The 15,635-nt window shown below is 46.2% G+C and overlaps 1 protein-coding gene and 1 long non-coding RNA gene across 18 annotated transcripts in view; one reads left to right on the plus strand and one right to left on the minus strand.

Moving 5' to 3' along the window:
- Window positions 1-582, minus strand: part of TPM1 (tropomyosin 1) — a 29,448-nt gene extending 28,866 nt beyond the window's left edge. For 16 of the 17 annotated variants that reach the window (XM_012180568.3, XM_012180574.4, XM_012180570.4 and 13 more), the window contains exon 1: window positions 390-582. In XM_012180568.3, the coding sequence (XP_012035958.1) occupies window positions 390-503 (114 nt within the window). In that variant the 5' untranslated portion in view covers window positions 504-582. 17 annotated transcript variants of the gene reach the window in all.
- On the plus strand, window positions 33-13,781 carry LOC132660183 (uncharacterized). Its single transcript, XR_009601486.1, has 2 exons — window positions 33-196; window positions 7,310-13,781. It is a non-coding gene; the product is annotated as an uncharacterized LOC132660183 (long non-coding RNA).
- Window positions 13,782-15,635: the final 1,854 nt, after the last annotated feature.

The following is a 15,635-nucleotide window of genomic DNA, read 5'->3' on the forward strand; positions in this document are numbered from 1 at the left end:
TTGAAGGTTTTATCTCCCCCGGTCAAAAGTCCAGAAGAACTTCGAACACTTTCTGGACTTGATTCCCTTCAACCCTCCTCCTCTCCCCCACCCCCAGATCCAAAATTGTTTTCTGATCCTCAGAACCAAGTGCCTCTAGCACTTGATGGGACTTGACGGTCTCCGGCAACCGGAGAAGGGAAATAAGCGTCCCCAGGTAAGAGAAAAAGTTAGAATAAGCCAGTCCTGCTCTTCCCCTCCCGCTTCTCAGGCGCCCTGGAGTGGGGGTGGCTCCCGGAGTCCTCGGGGTGAGGGGCCAGGAAGGGGTGCTAGGCCGGGTCCCGGGGCTCCGGGCCCCAGGGCGGGCGGGGCGCGGGCGACCCCCGGGCGCACGGTTGGGAGGCGCAGACCTGCTTGCTCCTGTCCTCCGCTGCCTTCTTATCGGCCTCCGCCTGCTCCGCTCGATCCAAGGCGTTCTCCTTGTCGAGCTTGAGCATCTGCATCTTCTTCTTGATGGCGTCCATGGTGGCGGCGGCGAGGGGCCCTGGGGCTGCGGCGGGAGCAGGGAGGCGAGCGCGCGGTGAAGCGGCGGAGCCGGAGTGCGAGCGCCGAGCCGCCTGCTGCTCCCAGATATGTACTTTCCCAAGGGGGCGACCGCATTCCTCAAGACAGCCAATACTTTTTTGGAAGAGCTTTTTTCTCCTGCCCCCTTTCCCCCTTCTCCTCCCTCCGCCCCCCGCGCCCTCCCCGCTGCTCCCGCGGGGGCTGCTCGCCCATTCGCTGCCGCCTGCCGGCCTCCCAGTTGACGGTGGATATGACTATATATGGGGACCCGAGCAGCCAGCCGAGGCAGCCGCCGGGCGAGGCCTCCAGTTTTCCAAACCTGCACGCCAGGGAGAGGGCACTGGGGCCTCTCCCGGACCGGGGGCCCGGGTACTTCCCTCCGCCCTCTGCGCCCCCTCCTCCCGGGGTTCACGCTCCGGCTCTAGGGTCCCCAGCCGAGCCGTCCTAAGTCACAGGAGGCCTGAGGAGCGAGCCGGGCAGGTAGAGGATGCGCGTCGCTTTCTGGGCCGCCAGACCCAGCGGCTCGCTAAGCATCAGGACCTGGGGTCCCCGCAGCCACCGCGATGGTGTCCAGGCCCATGCGCTCCCGGCGCCCGCCCTGCCTACAGGGTGTCAGCACGGGCTGGCTTTCATGTTCTGGAAACTCAACTGGAGCAGAGAAAGAACAAGTTGGAGGGAGACCTGGGGTGCTGTATATGTCTGCTGGTGCGGGCCAGAACGTCTGCAAATCTGTCTTATGCGGTTCTCTGTCCCCCAGGGGAAAGACAGTTGTATACCTTAGGAGGGACATAGGACTCGGTTCTGTGTGTGCCTGTGTGTGGTACTTCCCCAAAGGGTGGGGTGTGTTTGTTGGTGTGTGGGTGGGAGCTTGCGAGTTTAACGGGAAAGGCTATTGAGTTTAGAGTCAGGCAACTTAGTTTTTTGGTCTCTCTCACCAGCAGCTCTGACAAGCGAGTTGACAAGCTCTAACAACTTGACAAGCCAGTTGGCCTCTGTGCTACATCTTTAAACCTGAGGATGAGGGGTAGATGATCCCTATGATGCCACCAGATCTAACTTTTAATCATTTTCCTTGCACTGAGTTTAGCGAGTTGGCCTCTTTCCATGTTAGGCACTCAGGTACTAGGTTACTAAAACACAGGGATAAATGTTATCCCAGCCAAGTCATTGTATCCACAGCTATAACTCTGAGGAGGGAACAGGCCCTGCTCTGTACAGCAAGCTTTGCTCAGAGGTAGGAGGGTTTCCTCCTATAACTCTTACTCCTCCCAGTCCCCATGGGGAAAAGCCTGCTCTTTTCAGACTTTCGATGGGAAGGGAAGAAAGGGCTGTTCCCAAACCCTGCTTGATACTGGCTGAGGCAGAGCTGGTGAGGGTCTTGTTGGGTCTTGTTAACAGTCCCCACAGAATAATTCACAACCTGTCCTACATGGATACTGAATATTCCCTGGACGGTATCTGAGCAGATCAGGCAGGTCAAACATCTTGTAAGTCCTTCAGAGAATGATCAAGTTCCTCCCAGGATTTTATCAGGTTTCTTCCACTGACCCAACTGCCCAGGAGGGGGGAAAAAATATACCCTGACCTAATGGTGAGAACACTAGATTTGTGTGCACAGGCACTGCATGGTATAGAAATTCACCAGGACCCTTTAATCGCCACATGTGAACCCAGCCACTGGAACACTGACAGAGTTCAAGGCCTCTGGGTCATATACAGATGTGTGGACCCCAGGGAGCTGACTTCCCAGCTTGGAGCTCAGCATAAGGTTTATGCGTAGGGACCCCAGAGTTAGACCCTGGAATCCAAACTTGGCCTGGCTACCTCCTTGCAAGATGGCCTTAACCACATTATAATCTCTTTAAGCTTCAGTTTTCTGTTCTGTAAGGTAGGTATACAAATTCTTCCCTCTTAGGGTTGTTACAAGAATGAAAATGAGATAAAGAATGAAAAGCGTTTTGTCTAGCACATAGCAAAGTACTCAGTAAATTGTGGCTGCTCGGGTGGCAGAGGGCAAGTCATCTCTTGTCTCTCGGCCTCAGTTTTCTCATTTATAAAATGAGGCAACTGAACTAGAGAAACTCCTGGAGGGACCATGTATTGTGAATTTTCTCTGCTGTGCCAAACATAGAGAAACATGCTAAAGTTTCCTTAAGTGAACTAGTGTTATAGACCATCTATTCAAACACACCACTGGTGAGCACCTGTTGTATACAAGGCAGGCACTAGGCTCCAGGATCCCCAATTAAGTAAGATACATCCATGTCTTCCAGGTGTTCAGCATGAACAGTGGAGAAAGAAGTAGAAATGACCAGATCAGAGACAGACAGATAAAACTATTCTGACAGACAGATAAAAACTATTCTGAAAAGTGGTGGTTTTTAAACTGATTTTAGAGGAAGGATAGCAATTAGATAGAGAGGAGGGTATTGTATGAGCCAAGGGTAGAAAGAGAATATTTGATGGTGGTTGGACAGTAGGTTTACTTGGGGATGAACTGGGAGGTGAGACTGGAAAGGTAGATAGGAGGGGTGTATGGCGAAGGGGCTTGAATTTAGGGACTCAGATATTCAGGCCTGATTCTTTAAGTTTAAACCATTCATTTTTTCTTCCCCTCCCTGCCTCTAGAAGTCAAAGACTATGGTGTCCAGTATGCGAGCTGCACAAAGCCAATTTAAAAAATTCCTTGGTACCATATCACTAATCCCTAGACTGATGGGTTAACATAACAGGTCCCTGGCCTCAGTCATTTCCATTTCACCACTGGTGAGATTCTGCCCCATGAATAGCCTGACAATCAACCAGGTTCAACCCAACTTCAGGGACTGCTCCATCCACTACCCTTCAAGGGTTAGGACCAGGCAAAATATTTTCACTTAAACAAAGACTTTCTTCTATATTGGTCAGATCTCCTGGTCTTTGGATAGCATCAAGGTGTGGGCTGGGGACTTCCCTGGTGGTCCAGTGGTTAAGACTCCATACTCTCATTGTAGGCGGGATGGGTTCAATCCCCAGCCAAAAAGAGAAAAAGAGGGGCAAGCTAGACAGCCATGGGATATACAGTATATTTCTATTCCCCACCTGCGTGGCTGTGACTTAAGGACAGATCCATAGACTAGCCAGGGACCTAGTGTTGTGGCCTGTCAGGCAGAGATGGACTGTGCCTCTGGGCTTCTCTTTGACTATAGTTTGAACTAAGGAGCATGGAAAATATGAATCCATAGCTGAAGCAGCTGAAACAAAAAGGGGTTATGATCTTGGGCTGGAGATCCCTTGTAAGAGGGTGATTAAGGCTGTTTACAGATATTTGGGCTTTCTTCCCAATCAGGTCTTGGTAGGATTGCACATCCTCACCCAATTAAGTGTGGTCATTTGACTTGCCTTGGCCAAGGAAATGTGAACAGAACTAGCTTATGGTAGATACTATGAGTTAGTATGACTCACTGTGTTCTTTCTCAAAGTTGTTGCTGTTTTGTAGTCTGGATTTGCAAGTGGCTGTGGTAAGCAGAGTTCCCCTCTCTCCAGAACCAACCCTTGGTGGACATGTAGCATAAGCAAGATGTAAACCTCTGCTGTTTTAGGCCATTGAGAACTGGGGGCTGTTTGTTACTGAAGCATTACTAGCTTCTCCTGGCTAACATATCATGACAGGCCATGTATCATTTAAGGTATGAAGAAGCAGCGAAGTTGGTTGTAGAGAAGGAGAATGAGGTAGACATATCATGGTAAACAGAAACACCATTAGGAAAAAAAGATGGGGAAACAATGATCAAATCTCTGTTCCGGGGGTCCTTATAATTATACCCTTTCCTTCCTGAGGTTACATGAGAGAGTCAATGTTCCTTGAAAGTTAAAAAACTGACCAGATCATGGTGGTGTGGAACCCCGCACAGGATCCTTGGTCCAGAGGTTCTGTGTGAACACCAAGAACATCCTTGGAATTTCCAGAAGATTTCTCTAGTGCTTGGTATTCAGTCATCTCTCCATAAATGTTTGTTGAATGACTGTTTTCTTGGCTACTAACCATACAAATAGGAGAAACAGTTTCTGGGAAGGAACCACAAGAAAACTAGGCTCAAAAGACTTAATTCCATTCAAAATAGAGATTCTATGTTATATTGCCTGAAGAATGGATATGAGTGTTTTGATAGGATAGGACAAATGTCCCACAGATATTTACTGAGCCCCTTTTGTGTGCATGGCACTTAACTAGAGTTTATAGGATCAAGGGAGGTGGGTAAGAGATGGATCTTTTCCTCCAGGAAAAGCATCTGTGTATGTTACAGGGTAAAACCCTTTTTTGGTGGGGGGATGGGATGAGGTGTGGGGGAGGTCACTTGATATGTTTTTCAACTATATTGCTGTTGTCCCAAAAGCTGTCTGGCCCCCGCCGCCGATAGCTGTGAGGAACATATTGCAGATTTTTAAAATACTTTTTTTACAGGGGAGGCACTCCCCCAAGGCGGCATGTGGAATCTTAGTTTCCTGACCAGGGATTGAACACATGCCCCCTCCAGTGGATGTGTGACTTCCAATGCACCACTGGGAAAGTCACCATATCACAGGTTTTCTAGGAGATCTTTCATTTTAAGTACACTGTCCCTTCCCTCCATAAGAGCCCTCATACCTACCAGACTATGTTTCCCAATATTTGATTAGAAAAGTGAGTCAACATTAGCGTAGCTTACTAATGTGACGCCTTTAAAAGGAACACTCACTTGAATATGTACATCAAGGTCTGTTTGTTTAAAAAGGTCTGTTTGTTTTGTAAAAACAAAACAAAAACCTTATTACCTAATAGTCCCACACTATTTAACAGCAATGCCTCTCTACCTGTGTTGCTGTGACTCCCCCAGAGTCCACAGTGCTGACTCACGCAATTAAGGGAAAGTGAAGAATCTGTAATTAAGCTGATAGACAATGGCTTCTTGCACTGGGTTTTGGAATGCCAGCATGTCATGTCCCACGGAACAAGATACAGCGTGTTCTTCTCATACACAAGAACATTTTCTTTCTTGCAGGTTTGTGATAGTATCCTCAAGAACCCAAGGAAAATATGCCCTATTTCTAGGGAGGAGGGTTTGGAGCTCTGAGAAAGGTCTTTAGGACATCGCGGACATCCTCCTTCATTGTTCAGTGACACACTGCTGGTCCTGATTCTGTGGCGAGCTCCCTGAATACTCTTGCTATCTGGAGGGTTTGTATGGGCAAAATGGTTCTCCCAGTACAAAAAAAAAAAAAAAAAAAGACCATGAGTTTTCCTGTCTTATATCTTAATTCTCTTTCAATAGCAGCAACTATGTGTAGATTTATGCTGACTCGTGAAATTGAGCTGTCTCAAGAATGTCAATATTGGAACATCCCTGGTGGTCCAGTGGTTAAGAATTTGCTTTCCAATGCAGGGATGCAGGTTTGATCCCTGGATGGGGAACTAAGATCCCACGTGCCTTGGGGAAACTGAGCCCAACTAGAGAAGCTCATGTGCTGCTACTGCTGAGCCTATGCTGAGCAACAAGAGAAGCCGGGGCATGAAAGCCTTTGTGCTGCAACTTAGAGAGGCCCCTGCACACTGCAGTAAAGACCCAGTCAAAAGAGAAAGGAAAGAAAAAGCAACAAGATTCCCTATGGATGTGAGATTTAGAGGGCACCTAAAAAGCTTGTTGTCTCTTCCTCACAACTTCTTATGTCAGCATCAGGATGAGCGCTATTCTCCTCTCTATAGATTAGAAAACCAAAGGCAGTGAGGACTCCACATCACCCACCTGGGAGGTAGTTGTGCAGGAATAAGAATGGGAATGCCCCAGTTCCCAGAAATGGCACTTTTTTCATTAACCATTCCCAACTGTTTTTATATTAATACTTGATTTTATATTTAAAAGCAACACATTATAAGGTGAAGAGGAGAGGAGAAGGGGCCACCAGAGGTCTTGTCTACATATCATGGTGGTGCTCAGACACTCAGTCATGACCGACTCTCTCGTGACCCCATGGACTATAGCCGGCCAGGCTCCTCTGTCCATGGGATTTTCCAGGCAAGAATACTGGAGTAGGTTGCCATTTTCTCCTCCAGGGGATCTTCCTGACCCAGGGATCCAACCCGTATCTCTTATATCTCCTGTATTGGTAGGCAGATTCTTTACAACTAGTGCCACCATATGAACATGGTTAAAAGGTAATAGTAACAAGGCTGGGACTGAAGGCTCACCCTGCATGGCCCAGCTCAGGACTGCAGCCTAGGCTTCTAAAGGCACCCTCATTTCCCAGTGATAGGAGAACTTGGTGAGCAAGTATGGTTGGGCCAAGGCAACCAACCTTCTTGCCTACTCTTGTGTTTATGGCCCAAGATGGGACAAGAAGAACATCTTTATGAAGACAGGACAAGTACAATCATTTTGTTCCCAGTAGCTTTAAAGGAGAGTTTGAGGTAACTGTTAAAAACCTATACCTCCTTCTTTTAAACCTTTGGGTTAGCAAAAGGATGAGCTACCAGTCCATCCAGGCAGTGTGTTTGAGGAAAAATGAAGACAAAATATGTGGTCAGGACAGCACTGAGTGCTTCCCCAAACCAGAGCCCGGGCAGAAATGAAAGCATCTACAGGCTTCACCATCTAGAGACCTGAGCCAGCTTCAGGGGCCACATCGAGGCTTTGGCATGGTTTTAATCATTGCTTCCCAGCAATTCCTACATTCCTTCATACTGGATGCCACCTATTCATTTTTATATTTTTGTACTTGGTTCTCAAGTTTCTACTGATGTCCTTAACAGGAACATATGTGAAAGTGACCTTTGCAGCCTCCCAAGTGGTGAGCAGAGCTCCACGCTTACTCTGCAGACTGTGAGACCTGATGCAAAAACGCCATGGATGTGGACAACCCTGGTGCCTCCTGCTCGAGCTGAGGTCTGGCTCCCAACCATCCGGGTTCCAGGAGAGTCGCTGCATTAGGTTAGTTTGAAATTGGGGTTTCTAAAATTTTATCTGTGGGCCTATGCCCACTACTGCCAACAGCTTCATCTTCAGCTGAGATGATTTAGTTTGGTGGCCTAGGGTTCTGAAAATAGGCAATAGACTTCCTTGTTTTTGTAAATACCCTTTCTTGCCTGACTAACAAAATCCTTCTCTCCAAGTGCTTTCTACCGGGACCCTGGCTTCTCCTTAAGAGAGACTGTTGTCATGACTTAGTAGAAATTGCTCTTTCTCAGTAGAAGTGCTTCTTTCAGTATGTTTTCTCCAGAGGACCATTTCCACCTCAGTAACTTCAGCGGAGGAAGGAGCCAGACCTTTCTTACTGCATGAGGCGAAGGAAACTCTCTGTTCTTTTTCTGAAGTCCTGGCACTGGAGGACGGAGCTCTGGCTGCCGGCTGAGTTCCAGAAGAAGCTGGGTATTTTTAGCATGGCCTTCTTTACTTCCCAGCACCTGCCATGATCTGTAACCCAAGGGGCTGCTTAAATGCCAGTGAGATGACTGAGGACAAGGCAGCCTGAGCTAATGTCCTAAAATACCACCCAAGGGAGGCCTTTCTTGTGGGAGACAGTGCATTACCCGCTCTCTTCCTCTTCTTGTTCCTCCCCAAACTGTGGGGCTTCTACAGATTCTGGTTGGTATGTGTGACATCTGCCTTGGGAGAAGGTTGGAGAAAACCACTAGATCCTTCTACCTCGATGCCAGCTGATGTCGTTTTGATGAGTTTATTCTTGGCTCCCAACTTCAATCTTTCTCTCTACTGCTCATGCCAGATGGAAGCAACAGGAGAATGTCTGCACACATTTCCCTGAAGCAAAATCCTCTTTTGATATCTATGAAAATATGTGGAGATGAGAGACAAACCCTAGCTAATGTTCTAGATCAGCCTGACAGGGTTGATAACAGGGGTATCATTTTTTTCTCATAGCAGATATTACTCACTGGATTCATTATCTCCTAAAGATGAGACAAACTGGAAATAGAAATAGGTTCTTCAGATGCCTGGTTCATATATGGAGGATAGTGCAGCATGGATCATAGAAGACAATGGGAATGGTTTGGATGTCTCTAATCTTGGAGTTTGATCTCAGCCCATGCTATGCACCGCATGCCTTTGTGCCACTGTCAGACATACAGTAATGAGTTGGTCAATTCTAGGGCAGCAAGGAAATTGAAACAGCCAATCCTAAAGGAAATGAACCCTGAATATTCATTGGAAGGACTGATGCTGAAGCTCCAATACTTTGGCCACCAGATGCGAAGCGCCGACTCATTGGAAAAGACCCTGATGGTGGGAAAGGTTGAGGGTAGGAGGAGAAGGGGATGGCAGAGGATGAACTGGTTGGATGGCATCACTGACTCAATGGACGTGGATCTGAGCAAACTCAGGGAGATAGTGAAGGACAGGGAGACCTAGAGTGCTGCAGTCCTTGGGGTCTCAAAGAGTCAGACATGACTGAGCGACTGAATAACAATTCTAGGGCTAGTCCAGAGTGGAAGTTCTGTGTCTCTGCTGATTTCTCTGGCTATTCTTAATTCTCCCAAATGCCTGGTCATAAAGTTAAGAACTTATTTCAAAAAGAAGTGAACCGGAACTTAAATATTTAAATGAGTTTGCCTCTTTAAAGTGATCATTTTTCATTTAGTTGAGTGAAAAATGTAAGCAGTGAATCACACATACCATGTACAATTTAGTAAAAAATATGTTTGATATATACAGTATATATGTATGATACAAATGTATACACACAAACATAAGCAGTTTTGGAAATTTGCACATCTATCTGATAATTGAATTCATTTCCTCTGGGGAGGGAGTCTAGGATTGGATATGGTGATTAAAAAGGAGTGCAGCCATATCTTTAAGATTTATTTTGCATAAATGAATATTTTAATGAATTATACAATTAAAGTATTAACAGTTTCTCATTTTTCTTACTGTTGCTTTAAAATATATTCCTGAATGTATCACAAAAAATTCTAGAAGTCTTATCATAGCCCAAGTCTCTTAGAGGACGGAAAATCCACTTTGGCATGTATACAGGCTAACGCCACATAGCAATGAGAAACCAGTTAAGGGGCTTCTCTGGTGGCTCAATGGTAAAGACTCTACTGGCCAATGCAGTAGACACAGGTTTGATCCCTAGTCTGGGAAGAACTTACATGCTGCAGAACAACTAAGCCTGTGTACCACAACCACTGAGTCCTCCTCTAGGGCTGGGAAACTGCAACTGCGGAAGCCTGCTGTACCCTAGAGCCCATGTTCCACAACAGGAGAGGCCACTGAGATGAGGAGCCAGAGCAGTGCAACTGGAGAGCATCCCCACACGCTGCAACTCCAGAGAAAAGCCCACGCAGCAATGAAGACCAAGAGCAGCCAAAAACCAGACGCAAATTTAAAAATCAGTTAAAAGATGGAGAATTGCCTGGAGGTCCAGTGGATAGGACTCTGAGCTTCCACTGCTGGGAACATGGTTTTGATCCCTGGGCAGGGAACTAAGATCCTGCAGGCTGTACAGCATGGCCAAAAAAAATAAAATAAAATAAAAAATAAAGTGGTCCAGCCCAGCATTCTGGCCTTCCATGAGATCTTTTATTGCTAAGCCACTATTGTGGCAAACTCAAGTTTCAAGCTACTGACTGGAACGATCGTTAGTGCTATTTTACAAGCCACTTCATAAAATTAGTTTCATAACTTTACCATCTGTGTTTGGACCGAAAGCAGCATGGCTTCAGTTCAATCACTAACCAAATTTCTGCTTCCTGGCAACTTAAGGCTGTTCCAGAATGCCAACCTACCTTCAAAGGATAAAGATTTGCCTCATGAGGTAAATTCTGAAGAATGTGCTACCAAGTCTAAGGGAATAGAAGTTCCTAGTATGGAGCTCAAAAATATTTGTGGAAAAATTACAAATAAAAGGGTATATGGCAAGATATGTTTGCTGTATATTTCTTAGATGATGGAATTATGAGACATTTCTGAAATACTTTCTGTACTTTTCAAAGTTTCAAAAATGAACATGTTTTAATTTTATAATAATTAGAAATCAATAAATGTTCAGAGACTCCTTCAACCACCAGCAACAATGCTTTATATGTGAATATGAGACCTCCCAAATGAACACTTTTGAAAGGGACAGGGCTTATAACTCTGAATAATCTGTTAGGTTCCTTGCCATATTCTGCATGTTTCTTATTTCACAATCACAGGCTATTTGTGCACTTGTCTTAATGCCTCTCCCAGCAGGAACACTCCTTGAGTACTACTCTCCTTCTTCCCCAGTACCCAGCTTAGGACTTGCACTGAGTCCTAGGTAATAATAGCAGCAGACTCTCACTAGACTAGGTTGAACAAGGCTAGGACTTGAACCCAATTCTCACAGACACCAGAGTTCACCTTCTTAACCACTAGGCTGTATCACCTTTCCCAATACTTAAGGACAGTAGACCCACAACACACATTTATTGAGTGAACAAATGTTACACGGTTGTATTTAAAAAAAGTACAGTTGCTGGGTTTCCCTGGTGGTCCATGCTGGGAATCCACCTGCTAATGCAGGGGACATGGGTTCACTCTCTGGTATGGGAAAAGTCCATATGCCACGGGGTAGCTAAGCCCACGTGCCACAACTACTGAGCCCACGTGCCTTAGAGCCCATGCTTCACAACAAGAGAGGGCGCTGCAATGAGAAGGCCTTGAACTGCAACTAGAGAGTGGCCCCCGCTCACCACAACCAGAGAAAACCCACATGCAGCAGTGGGACTAAAGACCCAGTGAACCAAAATAAATGCTAAAAAATAAATGAAATGAAAGAAAAAGTACAGGTACAATAACTTGTATTTATAGGTTACTAATAGCAATAGGAAAGTCAGCTAGTATCGTCCCAGCTAAGAGAAAACAGCTAGCCTGTTTTTATCTCTGCTCACTCTCCATCCACTTCACTGTCTAAGCAGCCATCTGGCTGCAAAGGATGTGTTTCTCCCAGGTGTATGTTCAGTGGAGGAGCCATAACTCACTTCCTTCTGTCCTCTGGGGAGGCCAACTTCCCAGACATCTGTTGTTTCGTCCAGGGCACAAATGCTGGTGCTTGCTCTCCGGGCTCCTCCATTACAGGGAACCCACTGTGGGTTCAACGTGACTCTTTTTGGTACTTGCTGAGTTGGTGGGCCTGGGAACCCTGGAATTGTTGGAGATAAACAGAAGCCCCAAGTGTCACAACCCACTCCCTGAGCACACCTGATCCAGGGCAAAGCCAGGCAACATATGAGCCTTCTTGTTGAACCCAATAGCTGAATGGGTCCCATCTTAGACGTCAATGCCAGGAGACAGACTGCCTTGTTTGGGGATAAAAATGCCTTTCTGGTGTTTGGCATCAACCAGGGTAACAATCTGAGTAGGGATGATGGCCCTTTAATTTCTCTTAGCCTCAGTTTCTCCTTCTGCAAACTGTAGAATATCCACCTCATAAAATTTTAGGAGGATTAAGTGTCATAACAGAACCATCATGTCTGTTCCTCCCCCTACAACAGTTACACATAGGAAAATGATCAGGGAATCCTATTTATTCCTCAAAACAAACAAGCGTACTTGTCTTGCTACCAGCTATGTCATTAGTATAAACCATTGATGAATGAAAAGAGGACATGTCTTGTCTTATATTTCACACATCAGAATCGAGGGTACACACTTCTACTTGCATATTTTTCAGGGAGTTGGAAAGTACTATTTGAAAAACATAGACTTTGGAATTAACCCAACCTGATTATTAGCTGTGTGACATTAGGCAAGCCACTGAACCTCTCTGCCTCAGTTTCTTCACCTGAAAAATGAGAGTAAATAATAGCACCCATTTCATCAGGCTGTTGTGACAATTGAGTTAATTGATAAATGTAAACCAGTGCTCCCCAAACTGCCATTTGAGGGGCATTTCTGACTCTGGCACAGCATCCAGCTTCAGTCCTTTCATCTGGCTCTGAGAATCAACTCTGGTTTTATAGACACGTGCTCTGCAGTCTCTCCCCTGAGGAGGGTGTCCCATCACAGCACAGACCTGGCCCCCAAAACTAATTTCCTGGAGGCAGGGGCCACCAACTGTTTATGATGATAATTGTTATTGCAGATCATTGGAATTCCTGCCCAGATGTCAGAAGTCACCCACATGCAGGAGGGTTCACAGCAGCACCCTGAGTCCTGCCTAATTCATGGTCAGAGTAAAGAGCATAAAGCTGGACGTATGGTCCCAACTCTGCTCATATCACGTGTGTGGGGCAGAGCCAGAGGCAGGGATGTGCTAAGTGTCCTTTACATACATGAATTCATTTAATCCTTGCTGCAAATCCAAGAGGGAGATGCCATTACTCCTCATTTTTTTCGATGTGCAAACTGAGGCAGACAGTGTAACACAACTAAAGACCATTATCATTTGTAAATGCTTTCCTCCTTATTATCTCACTTCATCCTCAAGAAACCTCATTTTGTAGATGAGCTGCTTGTGGCTCAGTTTCCCAATTTTGCACAAGTCATAAGTGGTGGAGGCTGGACACAGACTCAGAACACTCCTATCCCCCAGGGCAAATTCTCAAACAACAGTAATAAGAAGCATATGGAGAAGAATGCCTTTTGATGATCCAGGTGAAATTCTGTGGCATTACAGAGACTGGTGAGCTCATATACAGATGGAAGAAATTGAGGAAGGATTGAAAGAGAAGGCGATTTTTAGACCTAGTGCTTAAAAGTAGGCGGGCAGTGCTGGACAAGCATAACTGGAGGAAGAACACTCCAGGAGGCCTCTACATGAGCCAAAGCCCAGAGAAGAGGAGTATCCAGGAAACAGTGGGAAGTCTCTTGATGGCGTCACTGACTCAATGGCTACGAGTCTGAGCAAACTCCGGGAGATGGTGAAGGACAGGGAAGCCTGGAGTGCTGCAGTTCACAGGGTTGCCAAGAGCTGGATTGGACAGTAGCGACTGGACAAGGAACAACTTTTGATGTACTGGGGAGACTGGTGGGCAGAGTGTGGAATGAGATTGGAAAGCCAGGATGCCTCTCACCTGGGCCACGGTACCTGCCACCTTGGCAAGCTGGGACAGACGGGGTGGTGGGTCGAGAACCCATAGGTAGAGCCTGTGTCCTCAGAATCCCCTGACTGAGCTTCCTTGGCTTCCCTGGGGGCCTATGGTTAGGGACAGGGTCGGGACGCCATGTTATTTACAAAGTGCTGGGGAGATTCAGCGACTTTCTAAAAGCAGAAACAATAAAACTTTTATAGACTGTTACAGAGTCAGTTGCCCTTTAAGACATGGAAAGATTGTGGGTGTAGGTTGGGAAATTTGCAGATCAGGGAGGGTAGGGACCAAGCTAGGGAGGGGTTACAGCTGAGCATGGTCTCCTCTGGTTCCGTGTAGGTTTCCACTTTCAGACGCATAGCTTATGGGGGGACACCAGCTGTTCTCTGAGCCTCAGTTTCCTCATCTACAAAATGGGAGCTCAGAATACCTATCACTCAGGATTGCTGCAGGAATCCAGTGAGATGTACCAATGTGTCTTGGGATATTACTTTCACTGTTATTGTATACTATTACTGGCCTTTTCTCATGGGTGAATACCTTTTCACCTAGAGAATAAAAGTCTTCAGGAGTCAGGGCCACATCATCTATTTCTTTTTATCAATTTAAATTTATTTTAATTAGAGGATAATTGCTTTACAATATTGTGTTGGTTTCTACCTTATATCAACATGAATCAGCCAGAGGTATATGTATGTCCCCTCCCTCATGAACTTCCCTCCCACCTCCCACCCCTCTAGGTTGTCACAGAGGACTGAGTTTGAGCTCCCTGCATCACACAGCAAATATCCAATGGCTATCTAATTTTACATATGGTAATGTATATATTTCAATACTATATGTTTTGATGCTTTCAAACTGTGGTGCTGGAGAAGACTTTTGAGAGTCCCTTGGACAGCAAGGAGATTGAACCAGTCAATCCTAAAGAAAATTAACCCTGAATATTCATTGGAAGGATTGATGCTGAAGCTGAAGCTCCAATACTTTGGCCATTGGATGTGAAGAGCCAACTCATTGGAAAAGACTCTGATGCTGGAAAAGACTGAGGGCAGGAGGAAAAGAGGATGACAGAGGATGAGATGGTTGGATGGCATCACCGACTCAGTGGACATGAGTTTGCACAAACTCCGGGAGATGGTGAAGGACAGGGAAGCCTGGCGTGCTGCAGTCCATGGGGTTACAAAGAATCAGACTCAACTGAACAACAATAACAATGTTTCAGTGCTACTCTCTCAATTCTTCACACCCTCTCCTTCCCCCAGCCCATGTCCATCTTTGACGATGCCAAACAAACATGCAACAAATCATTTCAACAAACCAAACAGACAAATGTTTAGTATAGTTTTGGAAGTCTTAGCTTATTCCCTCAAACTGTACTGTGCCCAAGCTGCAAGAAGCAAGGCAAGTTTCACATCATTCTTCAATACTCGCCAACCAAGCTTCACTGAGCCCTTGACCTGTGAGTTCTATTCCATGGGCCTTCTGCTCTAAAGGTGTAGATTATTTTAGAATCAAGAACATGGAAAGGTGATTGCAAATGAATGATCAAGTTATGACAAATGAGAGTCGTCTTTGTGATACTGTGGGCTCCTCAGCAGAAGAGAGAGTTACTTCTCTCTTGAGCCTCACTGGATAGAGCAGCCAGTGAGCTGCCTTTTGTTGAGCCCTGCACATCTTCCCCTGGAGGATGAGAATGGGGTGGAGGGTGGATAACAAACTGCTTCATTGTGTGTGTGTGTGTGATTCCAGGAGCCAGAATCTGGGATGTTTTACAAGATCTGGTTAAGAGGAAGTCTTGGTTGTCCTAGAGGAGAAGAGGTCAGGGGCTTAGGGTTTGGATTGGAGGGATGATGGGAGACCTTCATTCCTGAGGGTGGCAGGACCCAGGGTGGGATGGCTGCTTGGACACTTAAGGACCTAGGTGCAAACACCATACTTACACAACTTTGGTTTCTGTCTCATGCCTGAGTGTGGCATGGAGGTCATGGATATGTTTGTGGAGCAGCTCACCTTTAAAGGGACTCCACAAGCTTGGACCAGGGACCTCAACAGCGACCATGAG

Source organism: Ovis aries, chromosome 7 (assembly GCF_016772045.2).
Source record: "Ovis aries strain OAR_USU_Benz2616 breed Rambouillet chromosome 7, ARS-UI_Ramb_v3.0, whole genome shotgun sequence".
Taxonomy (NCBI): Eukaryota; Metazoa; Chordata; class Mammalia; order Artiodactyla; family Bovidae; genus Ovis; species Ovis aries.